At 44.3% G+C, this 26062-nt stretch overlaps 12 protein-coding genes across 12 annotated transcripts; 7 read left to right on the top strand and 5 right to left on the bottom strand.

Annotated features, from left to right (window-relative positions):
- Positions 1–675: 675 nt before the first annotated feature.
- Positions 676–2364, top strand: FSST1_007053 (Alpha/Beta hydrolase protein; the record flags this gene model as incomplete). Its single annotated transcript, XM_083236627.1, has 1 exon — positions 676–2364. The coding sequence occupies one exon, from the start codon at positions 676–678 to the stop codon at positions 2362–2364; it is 1689 nt and encodes a 562-aa protein (XP_083083014.1).
- Positions 2365–2603: 239 nt separating this feature from the next.
- FSST1_007054 (cytochrome P450) lies at positions 2604–4349 on the bottom strand (the record flags this gene model as incomplete). The annotated part of the gene is made up of 5 exons (XM_083236628.1): positions 2604–2989; positions 3050–3435; positions 3496–3702; positions 3756–4040; positions 4096–4349. The coding sequence occupies 5 exons, from the start codon at positions 4347–4349 to the stop codon at positions 2604–2606; spliced, it is 1518 nt and encodes a 505-aa protein (XP_083083015.1).
- Positions 4350–5689: 1340 nt separating this feature from the next.
- Positions 5690–7537, top strand: FSST1_007055 (uncharacterized protein; the record flags this gene model as incomplete). Its single annotated transcript, XM_083236629.1, has 3 exons — positions 5690–6157; positions 6265–7246; positions 7308–7537. 3 exons carry the CDS (start codon positions 5690–5692, stop codon positions 7535–7537), a joined length of 1680 nt encoding a protein of 559 aa, XP_083083016.1.
- A 1994-nt stretch (positions 7538–9531) lies between these two features.
- Positions 9532–10344, top strand: FSST1_007056 (uncharacterized protein; the record flags this gene model as incomplete). The annotated part of the gene is made up of 1 exon (XM_083236630.1): positions 9532–10344. One exon carries the CDS (start codon positions 9532–9534, stop codon positions 10342–10344), a length of 813 nt encoding a protein of 270 aa, XP_083083017.1.
- A 613-nt stretch (positions 10345–10957) lies between these two features.
- Positions 10958–11987, top strand: FSST1_007057 (uncharacterized protein; the record flags this gene model as incomplete). The annotated part of the gene is made up of 3 exons (XM_083236631.1): positions 10958–11374; positions 11426–11722; positions 11793–11987. 3 exons carry the CDS (start codon positions 10958–10960, stop codon positions 11985–11987), a joined length of 909 nt encoding a protein of 302 aa, XP_083083018.1.
- A 36-nt stretch (positions 11988–12023) lies between these two features.
- FSST1_007058 (uncharacterized protein) lies at positions 12024–14228 on the top strand (the record flags this gene model as incomplete). Its single annotated transcript, XM_083236632.1, has 1 exon — positions 12024–14228. The coding sequence occupies one exon, from the start codon at positions 12024–12026 to the stop codon at positions 14226–14228; it is 2205 nt and encodes a 734-aa protein (XP_083083019.1).
- Positions 14229–16056: 1828 nt separating this feature from the next.
- Positions 16057–17095, bottom strand: FSST1_007059 (alpha carbonic anhydrase; the record flags this gene model as incomplete). Its single annotated transcript, XM_083236633.1, has 3 exons — positions 16057–16252; positions 16321–16901; positions 16967–17095. The coding sequence occupies 3 exons, from the start codon at positions 17093–17095 to the stop codon at positions 16057–16059; spliced, it is 906 nt and encodes a 301-aa protein (XP_083083020.1).
- Positions 17096–19251: 2156 nt separating this feature from the next.
- On the bottom strand, positions 19252–20107 carry FSST1_007060 (uncharacterized protein; the record flags this gene model as incomplete). Its single annotated transcript, XM_083236634.1, has 3 exons — positions 19252–19840; positions 19891–19907; positions 19973–20107. 3 exons carry the CDS (start codon positions 20105–20107, stop codon positions 19252–19254), a joined length of 741 nt encoding a protein of 246 aa, XP_083083021.1.
- A 418-nt stretch (positions 20108–20525) lies between these two features.
- On the bottom strand, positions 20526–21480 carry FSST1_007061 (uncharacterized protein; the record flags this gene model as incomplete). Its single annotated transcript, XM_083236635.1, has 5 exons — positions 20526–20540; positions 20593–20728; positions 20774–21067; positions 21116–21219; positions 21265–21480. The coding sequence occupies 5 exons, from the start codon at positions 21478–21480 to the stop codon at positions 20526–20528; spliced, it is 765 nt and encodes a 254-aa protein (XP_083083022.1).
- Positions 21481–22296: 816 nt separating this feature from the next.
- Positions 22297–22965, top strand: FSST1_007062 (uncharacterized protein; the record flags this gene model as incomplete). Its single annotated transcript, XM_083236636.1, has 1 exon — positions 22297–22965. One exon carries the CDS (start codon positions 22297–22299, stop codon positions 22963–22965), a length of 669 nt encoding a protein of 222 aa, XP_083083023.1.
- Positions 22966–23537: 572 nt separating this feature from the next.
- On the bottom strand, positions 23538–24342 carry FSST1_007063 (LysM peptidoglycan-binding domain-containing protein; the record flags this gene model as incomplete). The annotated part of the gene is made up of 3 exons (XM_083236638.1): positions 23538–24026; positions 24074–24274; positions 24322–24342. The coding sequence occupies 3 exons, from the start codon at positions 24340–24342 to the stop codon at positions 23538–23540; spliced, it is 711 nt and encodes a 236-aa protein (XP_083083024.1).
- Positions 24343–24579: 237 nt separating this feature from the next.
- FSST1_007064 (uncharacterized protein) lies at positions 24580–25815 on the top strand (the record flags this gene model as incomplete). The annotated part of the gene is made up of 1 exon (XM_083236639.1): positions 24580–25815. One exon carries the CDS (start codon positions 24580–24582, stop codon positions 25813–25815), a length of 1236 nt encoding a protein of 411 aa, XP_083083025.1.
- Positions 25816–26062: the final 247 nt, after the last annotated feature.

The following is a 26062-nucleotide window of genomic DNA, read 5'->3' on the forward strand; positions in this document are numbered from 1 at the left end:
ATACTTAGAACACATTACTATATACTTCCGCTTATGCGACTATATAGTGTACTACATCATTATTACGTTTATTGAAGACGTTGGCTGTTTAGCGTCGTTGAAACTGTCTAGTCGTTAATGTCGAGATCACAGGTTTATATCATCTTAAAAATGAAATCCATTAGACACTTTCGGCTTAGTGTTACCCCAGGATTGAGATAGAAAATGAGATCGAGCTGCCCGAAAGAGTTAATCATCTACATATATACCGTAGTCTCGTCATGCCCCATGCCGAACAAGCTTGCGGAGTTGCTACTTCACTGAATAGGTGCATCTCTTAGCCTGTCTTGTGAATGGTAGAGTCGGATCTTAACTTTAAACCTTATCCTATCTTGCCAATTGAATACCATAACTGCATTTTAGACCATCAAAGCACATTGCGGGGATAGTCTTGTAGTTATCGGTATCCAGATTAGGCGCCCGAGATAAGCAACCCTCTACGCTTATTACCTCACATCGGCTAACCTGAGCCTTACCCAGTCAGGTAATATCTCGTGCTCAACATGAGGGGGCCTAAAACACTCCAACTTATTTTGAATCAGTCTAAGTGATACTACCCCATCCGATATATATACCCTTTGAATCCTCTTCCGAATCATGTTGTGTCATCTTGAACCTACGGCTTTGTTAGACAAGATGTACGCATCTCTTAGTTCTGTTGCCTTTCTGGGGTCAGTCCTCTTCTCTTTACAAGCCACAGCCAATGATACTATCCCTCAAGTCACTTTGAAAGACTATGGAGTTTTCTCTGGAACGAACATATCGGCGACTTTGATGGGCGATAAGCTGCTCAACGAAGTTGACGCTTGGCTTGGTATCGATTATGCCGCCCAGCCTGTGGGCGACCGACGGTTTCGTGAATTACAATCACAACCTCCAGCCTTTGACGGAGGTCGAAATGCTACAAAGTACGGGGCCGTCTGCTTGCAGGATTTGAAATATCCATACTCTGATGAGCAAGACGAAGCATGCCTAAACTTCAACGTTTATCGTACGCACGGAGTTCCGCTCAGTCAAAAGCTCCCAACTCTTGTTTGGATCCACGGAGGCGGGTTTGCATCATTCTCAGCCCGGGACTTCGATGGTGCTGCTTTCGTCGCCTCTTCTGCCAGCCCAGTGGCTGTTGTCACCTTTAACTATCGTCTCAACTCCTTCGGATTCCTGCCTAGTAAACTGTTTGAACGTCAAGGCCTCCTCAATCTAGGTTTACAGGATCAACACTTCTTTCTGCAGTTTCTACAAAGGCATCTGAGCTCATTTGGTGGAGACCCTGATCAAATCACTCTCGGTGGCCTTTCAGCTGGCGCGCACTCAACGGCATTCCAATATTTTCACAATTATGGTGCCGACAAGAACAAACCACTCTTTGCAAGGGCCATTCTACAGTCAGGATCACCTACAGCTCGTTCCTTTCCAGGCCCGGAATATCCTCGATATAAGAAGGACTTTGCAGGACTTATGGATTACATCAATTGTTCCGTGGACGTTGGCGACAAAGAGCAAATGGAATGTTTGCGCCATGCATCGGCGGAGAAGATCAGAATCTACTCAGCTAAAACTTATGAAGATGCTAAAGATCAACTGAACTGGCCCTGGCAGCCATCGATTGGGGGTCTCTTTGTCGAGAAGGCAGGATCTCAAAGTGAGATTGAGGGAACCTTTCATCATCTCCCCATCATCACAACCCATACCTCTGACGAAGGGAAATATTACACCCCAGGAAACTTGGAAACGAATGATGATTTTATCCAGTTTTGGCACCGAATCAGCCCTGGTCTTAACGTCACTGACATCGCTCTTATAAATGAGCTCTACCCGGACCCCGTTGCGCATCCTGACTCCCCATGGGCCAGCTCTCCAAACAGCACGCAGTATAACCGTATCTCAGCTTCGTGGTCTGATATGTCTTATATCTGCCCTAGCCGTAAGACAGCCGAGACAACATCGCGGGCAGGAGTCCCAACTTGGAGACTTCGATTTAACACGCCTGATTTCCCATTAGTTGCTCAGTCCTGGAAAGGCATCCCTCATTCTGCAGATTGGGCTTATACATGGAATGATCCACATGTGCCCTACCCTGAAACCGCCCGCATTTACTTTGGCTACATCAACAGTTTCGTACTCACGGGTAATCCTAACAAAGAAAGGTTGGATGGTACCGTGGAGTGGCCCGAATACAAAGCAACGGGCGACGTGGGTACTGGGTATCCGAAACAACTTTTAGTGAACCCAGGAAACTTTACAGTTGTGGAAGAGGACAGCACTCGGTCCCGTCAATGCACTTACTGGAACGATATCGACCGAGCTGCTCGTCTGTACAAGTAGTCACCAGGCACGCAGAATGGCAGTCCAGGTTTAATGTGCATCAGGACTAGTTTTGGAAATACAGAGAAACACAAAGAACATTTCTTTTCAACACGATAAACTTTGTTTCTTCCGCATAATTGAGGTCTATGAATCTAATATATTTCTACATGACACGGTTTCTCTCCATAAAGGACTCTCGAAGCCCGTCCCAATCCATGTCTAACCAGATTCCCGAGCAAGCTCTCTATAGTCGCTAGCTAGTGCTTTCGGTGCTTGACACGGGCGACGATGCCCTCCTGTCGAGCAAAGAAGGTGTTTCTAGTATGCCACTGGGTCTTGGTCTGGTCATAAAACTCAAACCGATAGTGTCGAATAAGCTGAGGAGTCAACTTGTGCAACTCGATCAATGCAATGTTTTTACCCAGGCACGTACGAGTGCCACCACCGAAAGCCATCATGTACTTGTCCATGTAGTTAGCGCGGGCTGGGTCCATCCATCGATCAGGGTTGAAGGTCTCGGCATCCGCGCCAAACACCTTTTTGTCGAAATGCATCACGGCTGCGTTGATGCCAACAACATAGCCTCCGGGGATGAACTGGCCGCATAGTGTCATACCCTCAGGAGGTACTGTTCGAGGCAGGGCTGTTTTACACAAAAGTCAGACCGGTTGAAAAGGTTGAAAGACGTTACATCATCACTTACAAAGTTGTGCGCCGGGCCAGATACGCAGAGCTTCTTTGATGCAAGCACAGAGATACGGCAATTGGCTCGCCTGTTTGTAGGTAGCAGGCATGCTTAGATGACCTTTCTCAACTGCTTGATCAATCTCAGCCTCGAGTCGACGATAGACTTCGGGACTGTGCATGAGATGGTAGAATAATGAGCGGAAAGCAATGGCCGTAGTGTCACTGCCTGCAAAAAGCGCGCCATATGACTCTTGCTCAACATCACCCCAGCGGTAGTCCATCTTTTCGCCATTCTTTTCATAGATGTTGAAGACTTGTTGGGTCATATCGGTTCGGGGAGCCTCGAGACGGGAGGCATAGGCCTCCTCCATTAGCCGTGCGGACGACTCTCCGATATTTTTGCTATTCTCATTATATTAGCCGGAGTCTTGATTTTTGGAAGCCTTGCTTGTGGTAACGTACACTCCCTTTGCAATTTCTTTACCCACAGACGATAGCATACATCCCATGCCGATCAAGGGTCGTAAAACTGGCGGGGCAACACCCATTAAGCAAACGAATGGGATCATCTTGTCCAGAGACTTAATCCAATCATTCTGATCCTTGCCTTCGTCAATAAATCCGAACGCACGGCCGTAGAATAGCTCTCCGATAATGTCGAATGTGTACCTAGTAAAATATGAGATATGATTTCGATGTAAGAAAAGTATTGATATTCTTACCAGTGAAGCCACTCTCCAATATCACAAGGCTTGCCTGAATCTGCGAACTGGCCCAATCTCTCCGTCAGGAGATCACTACAAGAATCGATGTACTCCTCTGACTTGGCCACATTTGTCATGGAGTAGATGTTACTGGTGATCCTTCGCCTTTGGCCGTGCTTTTTGTCGCTCTTGCATGAGAAGACATCACCATGGGGACTGAAGCCGGTTGTATTGTAGGGCTCATAGAATTGTGCTTTGTCCAATGCGTTGGAGAAGCGGTAGATGGTCGCGAAAGCCTCAGGGCTGCCGTTGGTATCAGTTTTGGATTGTTCTGTAGTTGGATTACTTCATGACTTACTCGGAGCATGATACTTCATTTGGTGCAATGCGGATGAGCGGGCCGTACTTGACATGAAGAGCTCTTTCATCCTTCTCAACATCTTCTGTCCAGATCTTGCGCATATACCACAGACGTGAGATGGTTGCTAGAAAGGGTCCTGGAATCTTCCTCAAAGGGTGGAATGTGAGTGTGTAGATGATCCAGCCCAGCCAGTAAATGACCGGCAAGGCCGCCAACATCCAGATATTAGCGAATACAACGTTTAGTAACATGGTGTTACACAAATCAAGAGAGAATCAGAGGAGAAAGTAGAAGTAAGTTGATGAAGAAGGAAGAAGAATTTGAACTCTACATTGTGACTTTTATACGAGCATCGGCATTGACATAGTCCCATCGATCTGAGGCATGGAGTAGGTGGGCGATGGTCGGTATATGGAGAAAGTGAAAAGTATCCATTGGGGCTCGATCCCTGTCTTTCTAACTTCCTACTCCGTCATTCAGATCGTTGCTAACCCACTTTATCCACAAAGCTAATATCTCATTTCAAACCGAAACTACGGATACATCGGACAGTTTACAAATTCCGCTGAGTCATCCGTCGGGTGGTTATTTTCGCGACGATCTGCGAGTTTCGGTGTGAGTATGGTTATCAACACAATCCTATTCCCGGGCGAACAATGCTCGGCAAATTTCAGCAGGCCGGAACGATTACTGAATGCCAGCCTGCGTCGCCGACTATGAACAGAGAACAGGGGCTAAGTTGCTTACCGGTCTACGGTACTGAGTACGGACCTTTTAGGAACATGGAACGCCTCGCTTCTTTCATCACTCGCCCACAACTTTCATCTTCTAGCCTGAGGACAACCGTCAGAGGATTAGTGTTTCAATGGGAAGATATCCAAATCCAATAGTAACCCGTGTTGAACATCTACAACATGGCTTGTCAAATCGCCCTCTGGCAGATTGTGTGGTACCCATGTCATGCTATGTGAGAGTGTGGATCGAGACTGTATTCTTTCAAGGTCCCTCTTGTCTTCCTAGCCAACCCCATCCTTTGAATGTCCCTTGTTGAACCGCCTGTCGCCTTAGTCGCAAACGCCTTCCATTCTATAGTAATGCTCTTTTCATCCATCGTCGCCTTGAGGGCTTCACTGTCGAAGGACTCCTGGTTAGCTTCCAATTCTATATGTTTGCTCTCGAACAAAGCAAGTTTATTCCAGATAAGCGACTGAAGCGCTTGTGTATCATAGTGCTATCGTCAAACTCAGCGGTGATGAAGTTAAAGAAAGAGGGAGGCCCTGGAAGAAAAGGTAAACCATGCGTCTTGGCATCGCCATTCATTTTCCAAAGGTCGCTGTCATTGCGATGGGGCCAATAGATCGTCATATTCACGTTTGGAGGAAGCCCTGCAGCCACAGCTTGTGTAACATAACATGTAAATACCAATGATTGGTCGCTGGCAACCTATCTGCGAGTTCTGCCGGATACAGCCTGAAGTCCTTGGTCACCTGACGATTCCCCGCTTCGCATGATCCTGATTCAGGCCACTGTGATGGCCATGGTCATCGTTAAACCTCCTCAGCCATCAGCCTTGACGGGTTTGTTTTTCGACATGGCGTCTACACTCTGGATTGACCCATATGAGACTCTGGGAGTGGCACGGGATGCCCAGCTTCCTAAAATTCATTTTATATATCGTGTGCGCCTATATAGCCACATCCGTAGGCTATACAAGAACCCGACCACGAAGACAAATCCACACAGAGAATTCAAGAGAGTTCATGAGGCTTACGAAGTACTTATCAGAAAGAATGAGCTGAGATCCTCTATTGAAGCTATAGTTGGTGGCGAACTTCAGCAATTCAAGGAATGTTTGAAAATCTTGCTGCGAACCAGGAAACCAATGAGTGAAGAAATCCAACAAGACAAAAACGCCATTGACAGACTGAATAGGGAGAGGTGGTCGACAGTTTGCAAAAATTCGACCCAGTCAGGAGATTTTCTTGATAGATTACAGCCAGGGTGGTTGATTGGGTTAGTTTCGTGTATCCAACTCTTCTTTGACTTCATCTCACTCCTTGTAAGTACTCATATCAATTCTCTACCTCCTACTGGTTCTCTGAGTTTTTCTCGTTCTCAAATTTAGCCCCTGTATGCAAGCATTCCACTAATCTGAAGTCGAGGTAGTTGACGTCAATGAAGCAAACGCGGTTTCGAAGAAGCCATCCAAAACATAAGTATAAACAGCGTGAACCAAGCACAACACTCTTTGGAGTGACGATTGAAAAAGACTCTCAGGACGTTGACGTTGAGTTGCCCCTGATAGTCGCAGGTCAGCGTTTCATGGCTACTCCTGATATGGGATCCAATGACAACGTCATGTCTGCAAGTGTGGTAAAGCATCTCAAGCTAAATGTCGGCAATTGTTTCTCTTGCGAATGCATGAGTAACAAGTACAAGCTGGCAAATGGTCGCGTTATTACGTGTAAAGGGATAGTATGGACATTTTTTTCCTTCCCCTCAGAGGAAGCATTGGACCTCCCTATTAAGTTCCATATCCTTGAGCCTCTCGCCATGTCTGTCACCGTGGGCGGAAAATTTCTTCATAAGACAAGAACTTTCACAACTCACCTTAACCGATTGGTACGCTCTCCTCGCCCATATAAGACAACATTGTACCCTCAACGGATACTTCACATCGAAGCACCTCGTCGAGTACTCCAGTGCTTCATCAGCGGTACTCCAGGTGAGGCGAACGTCGATGTAGGGGTAGAGATAAATCTTGCCTCTCCCGAATTTGCTGCCCGTTCCGGACTCTCAATTGAGCCCACCGATCAACAACACCAGTTCGTTCAGCTTGCGGACGGATCGATGGCCACCATCAGTGGCTGTTTCCGTGCAAGATTTAACCCTCTCGATAAACCCACATCTAAGACACTACGAACGGGTCCTCGCATGCAGAATTTTTACATCCTCGACGGTCTCACTTCAGATGTCCTACTCGGTCGTCAACTCCTTCTTGAGATGTATGTCTTTATTGATCAACGTGATCAAACTAACGCATTCTTTGATATGAAACGTCAGGATCTGCATGATGACCTCAACGCGATCGCCTGGATTGATAGCTGGCGTAATGCATACCACTTACACCCAGTCACGCACCAGTCTCGTGAGTTCTCCCCTCAGTCCCTTAAGTTTTCCGTTTCTTTACAGCTGAATTAAACCCAAAGTAATTGATGTGAAACACTCTACCTTTTGGTCCAACGTCAAAATGGACGTTGGTACTAAACGTGACCGACCTCCCCAAGTTCAGACTTGTCTCACCGAGGCAGAGGAACAGATGCGCCAAAAACAAGAGCTTTACCTGAAGAAAAGGCGGCAGGCTGTAGAAGCCAATAAAAGGAAGGAGTTCCCAGTGTTGGAGTCAATCAGTAAAGTTAGAGCTTCACTGCACGAATAAAGATTAAATGCAGCGCTTGTTACAATACATTCATCTTAATAAATCTCCGACCGGAACATCGATTAGCGAGGCCATATTCGCTCTAGAAATTGGGGCTGGCCTTATGTTTTCTATCTACTGACCTACAAAGGAGAAGTCAATGAATCGCTAGACTAGTAGAAACAATTGTAGACTATGACTTCAATCTTAGGCTCAGCTTTATTAACACAGGTGTTGTTATTATCATGCTTATATTTAGTATGTACGATTTGCAGAGCCGGCAAGAACAGGTTTTGCAAGAGAAGGCTTTGAAATCACCTCATTTCATGGGTCAACATGATATCAATAGTCAAAAATGCTCCAATGGAGTCCCCAGCAAAGCCACCAAGTTTTTAATACTCGTATTGTGTAACAGTCGCTCTGTCGCCATTTTCAACCTGACGGCCGGTACAGAGCTCCCATGATAAATCTGTATCCTAAGCCGACACTCTCTATCGGGAGATTTCAGTTAATGGCTGGTCTAGTGACTAACCCCGCATTCTTAAATCTGCAGCGACATCTACTCATGCAACATCATACCACTATTTCGGATATTTTATCTCCTATGAGAAACTATAACCCGACTTCCAAACGGCCATGATTGACGAGGATTCAAAGTATTTTTGCTTGAGTGGCGATATCCGCGTTGGCGGCGGACCAAGTACTTGGCATGTTGTCGACTGGGACCAGAGACGGGTAGTTTCGGTGACGATGGACGGTGAGCAGGACGACGATAGCCTTGCCATTGAACATTATCGCCACCTCAATTATCAGATATCTCCCAAAGCTTACAGGATTTACGTATAAGAAAGTGGAGAGATTATCTCTACGCATACTGATGCGAACGATGACATGAACTACTGCATACACTATCCATTACTGCAACCTAGTTGATAATATTATGAATCTCTTATAATAGAAGCAGTATTATTTAGTTAATTAACTAGATAATCTGCATTAAGCCTTTAACTTTAGGCTTTTTTATTTAAACTTCTTCTAATAGCTATAACTTAAAGGCTTTAGCTATTATTATTATTTACCTCTTTAATTAATTAAATTACTTATTATATAAAATAGTCTTATTAAATACCTTAAAGAATTTATTTTATTATTTAAATAGTTTAATTTTTTCCTTTAAAATAATCTTTTTTAATTATTATATTTTCTTTAGCCTTTTTTTTATTTTAATTTTTTTTTTTTTTTTTTTTTACTTATTCTTTTTATATAAAATTAAGAAATTTAATTTATAAGTAAAAGCTATTAGCTTAACTTTTATAAAAATAATTTTTTTTTTATTATATAAAGGTTTATTGCCTTTATATATAGCTTAATATCTTTATTATAATTAATTATAATTTTAATTATATTAAAATATAAGCTATTAAAATAATAATTAGGATTAATAGCCTTTAGCTTAATAATAATTAATATTATATATAAGAATTATAATAAGTTAATTATATATAATAAAAGACTAGAATTAATTAATTTAATTAATTTTATTTAATTAAATAATATTAATTAAGATTATAAAAAAAAGGAATTATTATTATCTTTAATATAATAAAAGCTTCCTTTATAATCTTTATTATAAGGTTTATATTAAAAGAGTTATACTATAGAAAAAACCTTATTTTAAAAGAATCTTAGATTTAATTATTATTAAAAATTTAATTTATATAAATAGATTAACCTTTATTAAAAACCTAGAGGAAATTAAGAAGGCCTAGGCAAAAGCTTAAGGATTATAAAAACAATAATCTATTACTGCAAGAAGCTTCACTTCCAGACGGAGCCCAGACAATCAGACGCAACGAGCTTGAAGAACTCGACAGGCTTGGCCCCGATGCTGACCTCGTTGCATATCCTCCGGGTACGGACGAATTTGTTCAAAAGTCTACCACCAGCGCTGGGAAGTTTTCGTTTATGAAGATAATAGACTAACCAATGAACAGGCCGTCTTCAAATACTACTCCATGTGGCAGTATGCAAGAGCATCCTGGAAAGAGATGAATCTGTGGATGCGTCTCCCACGTCACGAAAACATTGTTCCGTTTGACCGAGTCGTTATTGATGAGATCGAGGGAGGCGTTGTTGGATTCACCAGCGTTTATGTGCCAGGGGGTAGTCTTGAGGACAACAAGTCGGGTGTTTTCAAGCTCAAATGGCTACAGCAGCTTATAGAGGTCTCAGACGAGTTGAACCTCGTATACGGCATCTCACACCAAGACATTGCTCCGCGAAATCTTGTCGTCAACGAAACAACAGACTGTATCATGCTCTTCGACTTCAACTTTGCAGCACGCATCAATCATCCACCTGAAGAAGGAGAGGCGTATGTCAAAGCTCGGAACGATGTCAAGGGAGTAATATTCACTGCCTTTAAGATCATTACTCGGAATGACAGTGTCCGGGGTATGTCTCAGGAAGACCAAAACCTCAACAACCTGGGGTCAGAATGGGTGAAACATCCGGACGTGGTGCTTGACCATCCACTTGAATCATATCAGACTCTGCTGCAAGAATGGCAGAAGAGGAGGGCAGAACATGTGCATCAGGCAAAATATCCAAGATCCATCGACTGGCCATCAATGCCAAAGCCACCGAAGAAGTCCGTTTTGGTGAGAAAGGTAAATAGGGAGTCATCCAATGTCATGATGGATAACTTCTTTGAGAGAAGACAGGATGCGTGGGCCAGGGGTGAACAGGTCGTGAGTTGGCAAAGGCCACCACAGACAGAATTAGAGAGCGGGACTCGTGTCCTCTGTACCGGCGAGATAATAGCCTGATAGAAATTCAAGAACCTGTCGTGCAATTTGTATGATTACATCGAGAACATAGGTCACAACTACGTAGACGATCGATCAAACAGATTAAGTAGTATATACATATCGTCTTCACAGGAATACACATATCTCTCTATACCAATATAATCGTAATAGCGGGTTCGCCCTCGTAGCCTATTCAACTTCAACTGTGCCGTCCTTGGTTGCATTGGCGAATCTTATGACGGTATACGGTTTGTTGAGTAGGCACCCTAGGCAGTATTGAAGCTGTACGTGTTGTTCTGTGTTAATGATTGAGACCCCGCAGGTATGGCTGGCCTCATTTCAGCCTCAGCCTGGCTCCAAGTTGGGAGCCATCTCGTAAGCGGAACATGGAGGCTGAGACAATGTGACCTGAAAGCCTTGACATATGCAAGATATACCCCGCTCTTGATTTGCATCAGATCATCTTGTTTCCCTCTGTTACTTTGCCATCACAGAAGATACGTTTGAAGCTCCACCATTACTTTCATAAACAAACACATCTCATTCATTACGCTACTATTGTATCTAAGATCGGTGGCCCGAATCAGACACTTTTAATTCGCCATTCACCATTGTTCGGGACCGACCGGAAATGCGACGACGATGCCGGGAAGTTTTGTCCAAGGTTTTCAGAGAAGGGAAGGAGGATGGAGCAGATTGCCGGGGATTGTTCACTTTTGTTGAAAAAGGTCGGGATGAATCTGGCATTGTCGACATCGTGGCTATTCATGGTCTTAACGGTCATTACTACAAAACCTGGTCCACATCGTCGACAAATGGAAGTAGACTCAACTGGCTAGAAGACATGCTTCCTGAGCGCATACCTAATGCCAGAATTATGTCCTATGGATACAATGCCAATGTTCAGTTCAGCAAATCCACGGCAGGCATCGGCGACTTCGTCGAGGGTCTTCTTTCGGACCTCATGTCATGCAGGACAAGCCACCAGGAAAAGACACGGCCTATCATATTTATTTGTCACAGTCTGGGTGGCATCGTCTTCAAACAAGTAAGTTTGTCCCTCTTCGTTTTATGATGTCGTTGACTAACAAGATACAAGGCGTTGGTGAGAGCTCGGGAGCGCGATAGGTACACCGATCTTCTTAAGCATATTCGTGGTGTAGCTTTCTTTGGAACACCGCACGGTGGATCGTCATCAGCAGACTTCGGCAAGGTGCTTGCATCGATTCTCAAAGCGTCCACCTTGGGGATCAATACCAACACGAAGGTGGTCAATGATCTCAAAAAGAACTCGCAAGCGCTATATGAGATCACTCAGTCTTTCGTGGATCGCAGCAAGGCATTGCATATTGTCACTTTCTACGAAACAGAGAAGATGGACTATCTTAATGCACAAGTAAGAACTCAGCCTAGTTCCAGAACTATTGTCAATGTGTACAATCAACATGACGCTGACTATGCTATAGATTGTGGCCAAGGAATCTGCTATCTTGAATCTACCAAACGAGATTCCAGTGCCTATCGATGGGAACCATATCAGCATGTGCAAGTTCTCGAACTCTGGGGCCGGGAAAAGGAGTTTCACCCGTGCTTGCTCTCCCTTGGAAGAAATGATCAGTGCTCTGATAAAGAACGAAGTCTCTTATCCTGCCAGTAAGTGATACTTCTATAGAAGTTACATAAGTCTATAGCTAAGAATGATGAAAGATCTGTCATATGAACAACAACTCGAATGTCTTCGCGGCTTCTATCATAAGAACTACGAATCTTATCGTGAAAGAAATCCAGATCGAGTCGCAGGCACCTGTGAATGGTTTCTGAGACACCCAGAATATCGCGAGTGGAGGAACAAGGACGCTTCCAGCCTCCTCTGGGTGTCGGCAGACCCTGGATGCGGAAAATCAGTTTTGGCCAAGTTTCTGGTAGATTCTGTGCGAAAAGAAAAAAAGGCAGAAAAATCACGTCCTGAGTTTGTCTGTCACTTCTTCTTTAAGGACGACAGTGACGACCAACGCAGTTCGCTCTTTGCGCTACGAGCACTACTACATCAGATACTTACTGACGACAAGGCTTTGCTACGGCATGCATTCAAGGTGTTCGAAAGCAAAGGCAATGCCATGTTCGAAGACTTCGATAGTTTGTGGGATGTTCTTTCTGGTATCGCCAACGACCCATCTGCCACTAACCTACTTATTATTCTCGATGCCTTGGATGAGTGTGAAAAGAACTCACAGAGTCAACTGTTGAAACATCTGAACAAGCTATATCATGCAAAGCCACTGAGCAAGAAACCATATTTCAAGGTCATTCTTCTGAGCCGCCCGGAGAATGTTATCAAGTATTCTTTCAGTCGGAATATTGCAACCGTTCGCCTTCGCGGCGAAGACCAGACAGGTCCCATTAGCGAGGATGTGGAGCTAGTAGTTCGCAGTCACATCAATGAGCTCAGTGGTCAGGGCTTACCGCATGATCTCTTGTCGGGGCTTGAAAGGACCCTCATTACAAAGGCCGACCGAACCTTTCTGTGGACGACGCTCATGATAGACCTCCTCGAAGAAGCGGCATCATCTGGTGCATCTCAGAAGGAACTCGAGGACCTTTTGGGCAACGAGGATATATACGCGATATATTCAAAGCTACTTGAGCGGAGCCATGGTTCGAATGAAGCTAAGAAACTTCTCGAGTTGATTCTGGCGGCGGCTCGACCTTTGACTCTCGAAGAACTCAATGTGGCAATGGCAGTCACCCCACAACAAGCATCTTTCAAGGAGCTCGAGTTCAATCTAAAGAGTTCCGTTGAAAACCACCTGAAGAACGTATGCGGGCATTTCATCCGTGTTATACATTCTCGGGTATTTCTTGTTCACCAAACCGCACGAGAGTATCTTCTCCAGCAACACGAAACAAGAATATCCAATTCACTTGGTATCTGGCATAATCGTTTCTCTCTTGATAAATGCCATATCACAATGTTACAATCCTGCATCTACTATCTTTTTCTCCGAATTGTTTCCACCGACGCTGAGCCTCAAGGAGAGCCTTTCGGTCGATATGCTTTATCATTCTGGTCACACCATTTCACTCGTCTTGCTACTATTCAAGAAGTATTGGAGGCCTTTAATGTGATTTTGGATACAGCCATACGCAGTGGTGCTAGTCCCTGTCCAAACGCTCAAAGGTGGTGTAATGTACACGACCTTATTGTTCATTTGGATAATTGGAGATTCTGTATGCCCATTAAAAGTAGTATCGGGGGCAGGATTAATACAGACGGCGAAGATATAGGTCCATGGGCTGCTAAATTCGATCCCCTTCCACAAGAGAATAGAAAGAAAGGACTCGGCCATCTTCATCCTGAGATCATTGACGACGGATTGAATGCGCTTATTACCAGTTTGCTGCGTGGCCAGGGAATTGATTTCAAAGCGACTAATCACTCGGGGAGGACACTTCTACACTATGCATGTGCTTTTGGATCGCCGTGGCTGGTGTCAACGCTACTCGATTATGGCCTTGATGCCTATGCGCGAGACAACAAACACAACACACCTTTGCATTCTCTCACCAAAAATTCCCTTCCCTTCACAGATGAAGTAGAATCCGTCAGAGACTATCGAGAATCCTTCAGAGACTATCGAGGATTCATTAGAGACGAAGGGAACCGCATAATGCTATACTCACCAACACATAACCCTGAAGCCATAATAAATGTCCTTCGTTCCCATGGCGTCAATCTTGACGTTGTTGACGGTAACGGGAGAACGGCACTTAACGACATGATCAGACGGCCAACATTCTGGGATGACTTTGGACACGGATTAATCATAGCATTGAGAAATAGTGGAAGGGATGAATACGCTTCAGATGCTGACGTCTTTCATAGTGATGAGGAAGATTTTTAATTGTATTCAACTTCATCAGATTCGAGTGGGGGAATATAGATACGCCATACCAAGGGGCATAACAGTGGTTTCATTAGGCACATGAATGCTTCGATACGTTGGTCTGGTTTCACTGTGAATGAAGGCGTCCGATGACATTTTTATTTTTCAATAAATACCTTGCATTTGAGTAGCCAACAAGTGGACGATGCTGTTGCTACTTGCCAATTGCGCCTCTATTGCTGCACCTTTAGCGGATCTCAGGACACGAATATTCAACAGTCGTCAAGAATCAAGGAAACTAAATGGTCATTGACTTGTTATGACACCAACAGACATATCGTATAAGGGATTAGGAAAATTGCTGTGACCGCTAGGCGTGTCGTCCTTTTGCAAATCGCATAGTAAAGTTGTAATATTGCATCTTCGAATAATATGAACTTAGTCTTGCATGCTGCTCATCTCTGCTTTGTGGCTGATACCCTGACTGAGCTGTCTATAGTATAGGTGAATATAACATGAAATAGATCTTACCTTTTTTATTAGGCAAAGCCGACACGCAAGGAAGTTTACAGTGACGAAGTGTATAGAAGTTCCTTCTAGCTTTGCCTATTAAAAGTGTTAATTAGCAGGTTCGGCTATAAGTTAGAATTATTAAATCGTAAAGCCATTAGTTTAAACTAGACCTATAATGTCTTGCCGTTGTAATTAACCTTTGAATCAAATTAACCTTTAAGTTAACCTTTAAGTTAAAGCTATTATAGCTGCCGGAGTCGTAGGCGAAAGATTAGGTTGCCCTTTGCTTAAGGAGGCCCCTGCCACTGAAGTTTATCCGGCTGCAGGCCCCTCCGGAGAGTATAAATTTATTTCCCTCACAAAGATTGAAAAATGCAAAGGACTAAGACTAAGACAAAGATTGAGAAAGAGGCCTAGAAGAAAGAAAACCTGTGCCTAGGCCGAGGCTTTGCCTTGCCTAGGATGACGGAGTCAGCATCAGGGTCTTGTAATTGTATTTACAGGAGAAGCGTTAGTTGTCATTTTCTTGCCGATAGTCAAGAATTGTGAAGTTCGGCAAATGCTAGTATCTTCTGAGCAATGGTCCATCATTTGGTCGGTGGTCCGACTTTCTGCCTTACCGAGCTCGTTATCGGAAAAAGTTCAAAGAAATAGACTTTATCTTTACGGTAGTCCTGAAATTGCGAGGGGTCGCTATCCACAGTCGCTCGTTACTAATAAGCCTAACCGCCAATTGGTGCATTGATCTCCAAAAGCCTCACTACTTGACTCGCGACAAACCCACTCTCATCAAACATAGTCTCCCAAAACCTTTCGATGCCAAGACTTGACGACTATCGCAACTTGACAGCAGGTGACGTAGCGCCGTTAAACGTTCAACGGGCGCACTGCATAAACAGGTGGGGGAGACTAGAGGATCAGCGCTGTAAACTACCAGCCAAGGTTAACTACAACAGACTAGAGATGGAGAAATCGAACGGTTCCCCACGTTTCTCCAGACGTTGGAGTTGCCAAGATGCAGACTAGGGGGCCGTGGCGTCTAGCGACGATATCAACCCGGATCATGATGATAGATTTATCCTATATTTGACGGACTTTTATCCGTTTCTTGGACATTGATTGCCGAAGGCGAAGAAATATTCGTTTATCCACTTGGCAAAGACAATGCAGGGGGCAGGTTTCGGAAATGATCATAATACATGCTGGTATATATCATATATCGAATAAGTACAGTGTATAAAATATGGACAAGAAAAGGATACAATCGCTCAAATAACCGCCCGTCCAAAATGACAAACTCCTCTTATTTACCCAACCACCCAATGATACACATTTACTCCGCATCAACCTCGTCAGCAAGCATGCTCAAAACATTCTCCTCTCCGGGAGAGTTCTGAGGGAAGCGAGCATTGTAGCCAATAACAGATCGGGCCTTGAGGTAAGTCTTGGTAGGGATAGAAACCTTTTGTGTGGAGACGAGCCAAGTGACGCCCTCACTGCAGGGCGGTGTAGTAAGCGAACCAGAGTATCTAGACGGAGAAAAATGTCAGCATATCTTACATCAGACTATTACTTCGCTTCGGAATAGGCGACTTACGATTGGAACTCGCCAGCGTTGAGAAGAGAGACGATCTCGGACATCTTGAGAGGCTTGGTGTGGGTAGTCTCGCCCAGGGTTGCAATCTTATCCACCGAGTTGAGGACGGTGGTAGCGACGGTGGATTTTTGAGCGTGGGTCGTCTTGTAATCCTTGCTGGTCGCCTCCCGAGCAGCAGCCCTGGCTTTGTTGGTAGCGTAGGGAAGTCCGTCGTCGAGATCGATGTAAATTCCAATGACGGCGAGTTTCTTGTCCTCGCTTTGGTGAACCATGTGCATCTCCATGGCCATGCTGGTGCCGTCATCGAGATGCTCACTGGGGAGGTGGAAGTGGAACTGCTTCAGGTGGTAGACGGTGTCATCGAGGGTGATTTTACCGCCCATGCCTTCAGTGACGACTTCAACGGTGCTACCGAGGTTCTCAAACTCTGCGCCATCTTTGAAGTCGGGGATCACAATCTGAAGGTCCGATGCCGAGAGGACCTTGTGGGTGCCGCCGGACAGGTTGATGGGAGACTGATGCTTTCCAGTTGCGCAAAGCTCATTGGCCTTGGGGTCTAGGTTGAACCAATTGGCAGGTCCCTATTAAGAAGTGTCAGCTTGACTGCAGCCCACCCCGCTGGTAGACAGTTGGGATGAACACTTACATTAGCAGCTGAGTACCCAAACTTGGGGGCCTCAATCACATCAGCTCTTCGGTGCAGATGAGTTCCATAAGCACAAGACGCCAATGCCTGAGGCGCAAAGGTAACCAAAAAAGGGATCCAAGAATACATGATGAAGGACTCGAACAAGGTGTCAATGTTAAAAGAAAGTTGAACTTGGCGGGGAAACGGTTGCCAAAGTGAAGATAAAGTCAAAAACGGTGATGGTTGGTTGGAACTGCTTCTGCCAGATCTGAGAACAACGAGAGGAAGTGTCCAATATTTAAATATTTCCAACTCCTATCCTGTTCTTCCCGACATCACGTAGAGTATATTTGGAATCCTTGTCATAAATCGGGGTCTGTCACTCGGCTGGGTCTTACCATCCAGTGCAATATTTCTGCAACAACCTTATTACGGTAATCTATGCTTAGCTCATGTCATCGGGGTTTAGAAGAAGAAGCCTGTTAGAAACTGAAAGCCAGACTCGGCAAATGTCGCGCCACAATGAGCAGAAGACCCAGTGACCCGACAGGGGTCAAAGAGTGATCTGTACTGTAAGTGTGCTGCAACATGTAAGCTTTTGGAGGGCTGTGGATCTATTACGGGGTGTTCGAGATGGTGGAAATAAGCATGGCTGGGTACTCCTTGCTCGGTTTTCATACGCGCAACCCGACTAGTAGTTGTTGAAGACGAGGTTATCTTATGCGCGTGTCATGTAGAGCATTGCCTTGACCCGTGATTGGACTTGAGACGAGACTGAGATTGAAACAGAAAGTTTAAGTTTGGACCAGACGGACTTCTCAACTACCAGACGGACTATTCACCACCGAGAGAGCCCACGTGCGTGAAGAGCGTTGCAGTGGGACCGATTCATATTCCCAAGTAAACTTTCGCTTCTCAATGATACTCTAGAGTTACAAAAATGACGCAAACTAGATCCATTGTTATGCCCGCACCAAAGAAAGGACAAGATGCCGCGGATTGTAACACAGATTTCTCCATCTCCTGTTCAAACTGGAGAAGGCTCTCCAACTGGCTGGCATAGACGCTAAAGTTACACTCCGACATGCGCTACTGCAATGCGCTAAAAAACCGTTAGACAGGGGGTTTCTTTCAGTGCTGGGGTGGCTCAGGCCTGGAGTCTGGATTTCTTGGCGCTTGGACTAAGAATAAGAAGTGGTCATGGCTTGGCATATGTTACCCTGTAATCTTGTAATTTTATTACCCTAGATAAGTTTATTTATATCTTTGAGACTTTCGATTATTTTATAAAGAAATAAGATAGCCTAAATAGTAAATATCTAATAATTTAATAATATTATAAGGCTATAAGGCTATACTTTTAAATAAGCTTTTAATAAAACTCTATATTAAAATAAAGTTATATAAAATAATAAAATAATAGTAAATATTTTCTTTTTCTTTATATAATAAAACTATTAATAAAAAAAAGTAAAAATAATAATAAAAAAGTAAATTATCTTACTTTTAATTATCTATTTAATATATTAAGCTAATTTAAATTATAGTTATAATATTAATATTATATTACTATATTATTTAACCTTATAATTATAGCCTTATAGCTAGGCAATATATAAGGTAATTTTACTATATATATAGTAAAATTATTAAGGTATTATATATTAACTTAGCTTTATTTTAAGATTTATATAACCTTATAATAATAAAATTAAAATATATCTTTATAGGCTAAAGACTTTTAATTAAAGATAATATAGTATTAGCTATATTTAGCTATAAGGTCTTATAATTCCTTAGTATTTCTATTTTTTAAAGGGACTTATAGTAAATTTAATAAAAAAGGTAATAGCTTTATATATTATATTATAAGATTAAAAAAAAGAATACCTTTATAATAAGAAAGACTATATTTTATAATATAATAGGTTAATATAAGCTATAATTAATAAAACTAGAGATACTTATTTAGACTATTAAAGATAAATATAAGTATTCTAAGTAATAAGAAACTTTATCTAAGTTAAAGTTAAAAAAAGAAATTTATATATATAGTTAAGAGTTTAATATAAAGTTAAAATGCTAAAGTAAAATAAATAAATTTACTTAATGCTATAGGTAATTAAACTAAGTCACGTGACTAGACCTCTCACTATGTCATGTGATCGTCTTGATCCTTGTGTGATTACACTATTAATAATTTCAACGAAGCTAGATAAGTTTATATATTGTATTTTCAATTTACACGGGAGAATTAAGCTTATTATTGAAACCAGTCGGAGACATCAAGTCTTGGGCCCTATTCATTGCCGAGCGGCCGCCAGATTGTTAACACAGTGTAACAAGTTGTTCGCCAATCCAGCAGCAATCTCATCAACTTCTTTCTCAAGCTTCTCAACCTCCAGCACAAACGGCAACTGAAAGCTCTTGCCAATAGTCTCTTTCCAAGACATAGTATGCGAATCAACCTGACGGTCCTCATAGTCCCGTATCATATCATAAACTCTATCCACATTCTCTTCCTTCTTCTCAACCGCCCTGTGAGCACAATAGATTATCCCATCATCGAGTTGGTCCCAGACTTCAGTTCGCCACTTAACCAAATGAAGAAGTTGAATAGGATAAAAGCCTTTCCGACCCTCACTCGTTTGTCTAAGGATATAGTGCCGATTGAGAAGATTCAGTATACGATCGACCTTTGTGGTACTCGAGACGTATCGATCCCACTCGGCAAAGTAAGTGCCGAGACGAAGACCTTCATCTTCGCATGTGATCTTGAATTTCACCGACTCTAGATGCTTGGCGAGGAACTTTGAAACGTCGTTGTAAATGTCCTTGCCAAGAAGTTCCCCATCTTCGAATTTTTTGCCGACGATTAATTTCGATACAGCTCTGCTAAAAGTCAACAAGGGTTAACGTAGGTTATAGGATGCTTAGCTGACGTGTAAAGATCCATATACTGCAAATTTTATTCTGGTTAGCATCGCCAAGATAAATGGTATTGTTTTTTCTTTCGCAACTTACGGTACTTGGAGTCATCTTAGCGTCAGGGTTCTGATGAATGGAAGCCACACCATTCATTAAAAACGCTCGCAAAGCTTCAGTGTCGCTCGCGTCTGGTATCCTTTGACTCTCTGCCGGTTCTGTGCCTTCTGCCATGATGAGATGTTGGTCAAAACTTCGGTTATCTCCTAAGCGATAAATGCGGTGTTTGAAAATTTCACAAAAGAGTAAATATTTCATTCGGAGTCAGCTTGCATAGATACCACACGTGTCGCTTCATGGAGTTTCAGCCATTTAGGCAGCATGATGAGTCATCACACAAGCTGTGATTCAGGGTACTAGAAAAAGTGACTACCGATATTGTAAGAGACGAAATTACCAGGTCATTTTATGCCCCTTAAACTATGTTTCTTGGACTACTTATTTCTGTACTCTAAAACCTAAGAGGTTAACGTTTCTGCTACCCACTAGCCTTCCCAAGCTAGGCAAGTCATAGGTTATTCCTCCAGTAATATCGATTCACGATTTAATACTACTACACATCGGATTTACTTGAAAGCACACACTTGTAACATTACCACGGATGGTTCTATGTCATGTTAGTATCGGCCAAAACTAAAGAGGGCATTTGAACAATTTACCCTACCGTCCCAGCACCAAAAAGTTCCGCTGTCATCGCTGTTCTTTTCCTTGATGACCTTGAGCATACCTCGTACACTCTCATCAGCCTCCAACAAAGCTCCACAATCCCATGGAATCTCAATAGAACCCATATCACTATTCCTGTCAGCTACATCCACTTCCTTCATAAGGTAGACTTACGTATTGACCTCGCCTGGATGAAGAGCCAAAACACAAGTCTCAGACCACTTTCCACCTCGCCTCTTCAGCTCAAGTGCCATATGTCTAAGAGACTGGTTCAACGCGGCCTTGCTTGCGGCATATGCTGCATATCCATCTTCGTGGCCGAGGAAGTTGGTGGTTGAACCTGAGTCGGATGAGATGAAGATGACCTTTGAGGGAGGACTTTCTGGATCCAAATTGATTAGTTTCTGGGCGCAGATGATAGGACCGATAGTGTTGGTGGTTAGATGATGCGCAAAGTCTTGGAATGTTCTAAAGCAAATTAGCAGTTGTCAAATGCCATGACCATGGGGCAATTACAACTCTGTTGCCCGGTTTGGGTACTTGAGTACGCCGGCGTTGATGATGGTATTGTCCAATCTCGTACCACCTTTTACAACTGTACTCATTCTAGCAGCAAAGTTCTTTACAGTTAGATTTTCTCCATTAGTAGATGGCATTGAACTTACGTCGATGCTCTCACTGTTGGCAACGTCACACTGCTCAACCATGCAATTCCGAGGTTCCTCCTGAGATCGAATCACACTCCGCAGTTGGTCTGTGTTGTTGAGATCGCGCACTGTTGCGATTACCCGATGTTCAGCCCCCAGAAGCTGTTTCACAAACTCAAGACCGATGCCTCGGGAGGCGCCAATGACTACCCAAGTTTGAGGTGACCCAGCCATGTTGAGACTTGAAACGCTTTGGTGTACCAAGGTGAATTGTAGAGATGGTATGAATGAACATTCAATGTTTTCCGATGGAGGAATGTAGTCTTTATATAATTAATTGTTCAATGCCATGACGCCGAGAAGCTAACAGTGTGGAGGATCTACATCCGCGGGGTACGATAGCGTCAGATGAGGTTGCTTGTCTCAATTTGGCAGTTAAAATGCAATTTATTCACATATGATGTTGTCAGCAGCAGCTATTTTCCCAGATCAGAGCATAACAAAGAGTATTGAATTGCACTATCTAAATAGGTGAAATATGAGCTGGTTTGTTCAACCGAGCAGCCTTGCACGTGACTGAAACCTGCAACAATCACGGCGCCGCACTTGCTGACACATGAATATCTTGCTCCGTAGCCTCAGGGTCAGAAACCATGACCGCTGGAAGCATAAGAGACGACATTATTAGGTCACTTTGTTCTCCTTGAGGTATAATTCCTAGGCTACTTATGTTTATACCCGAAGACTTAAGAGATATTTTCTACCCAGCAGGCTACTCAGCTGGAATAGATTCAAACCACCCAGCGTGTTGAGATGAGAGTTCCCAGACTTGGGGCACTCTTGCCTATCGACATTCTTTCATGGCACCTTCCCTGACTTTATCAGAGGGAAGGAGGACCTTTCCATTGTCCACAGGCCCAGCCCTTGACCAGTTGTTTTATCTTCATCATCATCAGCTCTCCATCATCACCAGCTCTTCATCATCACCAGCTCTTCATCATCACCAGCTCTTCATCATCAATAGCTTCTTCAGACTTGGGCGCATTCACAATGGATTTCACCAGTGACGACGTTCTTATCTCCGACATGTTTACCATTCGCTGCGGGACCGTGACCCTCTACAAGAGAGAAAAAGTGTTAGTCATTTCGAAGCCGACATTGATGGCATCACTCGATGGAAATTTATACCCGATCGTTGCATATTTCCTCCCTGAAGACTGCAAAGAGATAGACGAGTCGCTCGAAGACGCAGCTATACGTGGAACATTTGAGAAAACCGGGGTGGAGGGAGTTTTACTGCCTGCTCATATCGTGACCACTGCCACCATTCCAACTGCTCACGAAGACTCCCCAAGCGATCGCGTCACTGAGCCTGTCGCTGTTTCTCACCGACACCAAGGGGAAATGCTCAACATTATCTTCTGGTATATCGCCGAGGCGACTACTTCCACCATTCCTCAGGTAGTACGGAAACGCGGGGAGGTGGCGAAATGTTTCCCTGTCTGGTTGGACTTTGCTCAGGCCAGACGCTTCCTCACCTGGCCTAATGAATGGCGCATTGTGGATGAAGCCGTTTCTGCAGTCGAAAGAGGACACTCATTTGATAACCAAGTTGCACAAGCTGCCCAAGCTGCGGAATTGGCGCGAATTGCACAAGCTGCATTGGATTTACTAGCTGAAGAAGATGCACGACGTGAACAAGCTATGCATACCGAATAATCTGGCAGATTACAAATTCTTCATTCTGTTTTCGTATCCTGTTTGACTCTCTCACTTTCACCTGTGACCTGATGTGCATCGTCGCCGCTGACTTGTTGGGTAAGGTCAAGACTCAAAAGAAGCAGACCTGATCTCACTGCGTTGCATATTCTGACGTATGTACTGATATGATACTTTAGTTGACATCGGCTGGTTTCTCCCTGCTACATTACCAATTGTTCCAACAGCACTTGCTTTGAGCAGTTGGCTTGACTGTTGCAATTTGATGTGATTAGTCAAGTGGTCATGTGACTTGGAGAAGTGACGTATGGGTCTTGATTGGAATTGTTATTTCCGAATGACGAGGCTGTTGTGACTACCATATTAACTTTCATCCTAAACTTTATTCTCTTCCGAAATTACCGACCCTGGGATCTAATCCCACTTTGCATCCCACCATACCACATACCGACGGCAACTAGTAACAGCATACTCAATCTCAGTCTCTGCCAGATCTCATCAAACTTTATCTTCATGCCATGGGCTCCCCTGTACAACAAGACCGTCGTACTCGTTGACCCTTGTCGCCAAGCTCATCGCCACAACCGCTCCCAATAATCCTTCCACAAACCTGTACAATTCGCACCGACCTTGGGGTTCCACTTTGTAGTTTGCGCCAAACTGATCGTGTGGTAATTCGGAATAGAACCACAAGACGTAGTGGCATTCGGAAGATGGAAAGGCGTCGGGCCTGGCATCGGTCCGATAACGTCCACACAGACATAACCCACAACCAAAGCATTGCAATCAGAGCCCACTCCAGGGTTCCATTCCGCTAGCTGTTCCACACTAATCTTGTAGTAGCTTTGGATTGATGCGCAGGTCGTTGTTTCCTGAACCTCGCGAAATCTGTTGCAGTTTGTAACCATACCTCCTTGAATCGGGGAAGGAGTCTCGATTCCGTTTGTAGACGTAGGCTTGGTTGATGATGGCGTATGTCCAATGATAGACACACAAACCAAGACATTAGACCAGAGGCCTGTACAGTCCGCCTTGATGGATGGGTTCCAAGTAACGAGTTGCTTCAGTGTGATGCCGTGTTTGGAAAGAAGGCTAGTGCACGTCATACCTTCTTAACAAAGTCAAAGGTGTCACAGTTGTTCACCATGTCTGGTTGCGTGGGACTGTGAGTTTGTATCCCCTTGGTTCGGCTGTTTCCGCTTGGGGTTGTCTTGGAAGGGATATTTGTGACCACCGGTTCATCCTTGGTTTCAACACAATAAGACCAGCCAAGGAGGAAGTTGCTACAGTCAGGTCTCAGCCCAGGGTTCTAAGATGTCAGCATTGTAATTAAATAGAACGGTTTGATCGACGAACCCAGTGAAGTAGTTGGTCCATGGTAATCATGAAAGGTTCCAGGATGGCTTTACAAGCGATTGAGCCATCATTGTCGTAACAGTAACTGCGGTACTTGGAAGTGTCTCGGTGAACTGGCAGCTTGGGTGATACGCCGTCAAACTGGGTCTTGCCTACTATGGTCGTGGCTACATAGTCTCTGATACCAACTGCAATCGTATCTTTTGCGAATGGTCAGGCCTCAGTCGACCGGCTCCTTGCACTAACGTGGAAAGCGTTATGTCCCTCGATGAGATTGAGAGGAGGATCGAGGAGGATCCTGGTATGGAGGCAACACTTGTTTCTGGGGACTTCATGATGGAGCTCAAGTTTGGCAATCAGTGGATTGGGTATGATGACAACGATACCATTGCATACAAGAAGGAGTGGGCCAGTGCTCGCTGCTTTGGAGGTACAGCGGTTTGGAGTGTTGACTTGTATTCTGGCTCTGGAAGCGGAGATACGCCGGACGATCTCATCTATGGAGGCTCTGATGATTCCGGTGGTGACGAAGGCGATGGATTTGGTATGATCTACATCGATCCAGAGATCTGGGAAGGGGAGCAGCCTGAGGTGAATTGCCAATTGCCATGCACGATGGTCTTACCACCGGCTCCTCTGAAGACGCTTGTGGAGCTGACGCTTCCCCCCAACGAGACTTCACTTGACGTTGCTTGGATCGGCACTGATGGCTGGCACAGCACCATTCAGACGACTACACTAACTCCTCCTATTTTTACTGTCTCTACTGTCGATGTTCGGCATATTACGATCAGAGAGAATCTGACGAATACTGACGTCTGGTCAACGTTGACCATCACTCCAAGTGTGAAGATCCCACCATTCATCATCATGAACACAATTCCAGAGACAACCAACGATGGTGCAACTCAGCCTCCAGGAACTAGGACTATCACTGCTCCGCCATACACTTGGACGAATACCGAGCCAGCTACCGAACCTCAAACATCAGGTACATCCGACGATTATGTTCTACCAGTACCATTCCCAAGTGTAACTTGGCATCCAGGAAAGCCGGGTCCTAGATGCAGGAAGGATTGCGGCAAGCTCTGCCTTGTCTTCTGCGATCATCCCTGTCTTCTCAATTGCCAAGATGGTGGCGGAGACTTTCCCGATCCTCAGAATCCAAACCCACCAAAACGGCCAGTACCAAACCCTCCCCTCCCGGACCCTACCAGTGTACCAACACGCGGCGTGCCCGAAGACGAGGTTGATGGAGAGGAGGAAGACCTCGAGCGACAGTGTGCGCTCGAGTTGGGTCTCCCTCTCCCAACCTGGCGAAAACCAGCCACCACTTTGGGCGACCATCACGTCCTTCAGTCCATGATCTGGCGAGCTTGTTGTTGCACTTATTCCCGCAGCCCATTGCTCTTGACTAAAGAATCAGGAAACTCTACTGCTTGTTCTTCCAGCTCGCCAATCTGCTGCCGTAGAATCATTTCTTCTCGCCCGTAGATGTCCCGACGCGCTTGTTGTTGATTGACCTAAGTTCAGTGCTGGAGGCGCTGTAAACTACCCCACTGTGATGATGACTCAGCGGTCACGAGATTCCGTCTGCTTCAGCACTGTCATGGATAAAACCTTATCGAAGTCCCATCCCCATGTGTCGACGCTACCATCTGAGTTCAATTAATTAAGCTTATCCAATAGCTTAGATTATCCTACCAGCGTGGTCCCCTTCCTTCTAAACCTTATTACATCT

This window comes from Fusarium sambucinum, chromosome II (assembly GCF_050947815.1).
Source record: "Fusarium sambucinum isolate potato_lamoka chromosome II, whole genome shotgun sequence".
In the NCBI taxonomy this organism is placed as follows: Eukaryota; Fungi; Ascomycota; class Sordariomycetes; order Hypocreales; family Nectriaceae; genus Fusarium; species Fusarium sambucinum.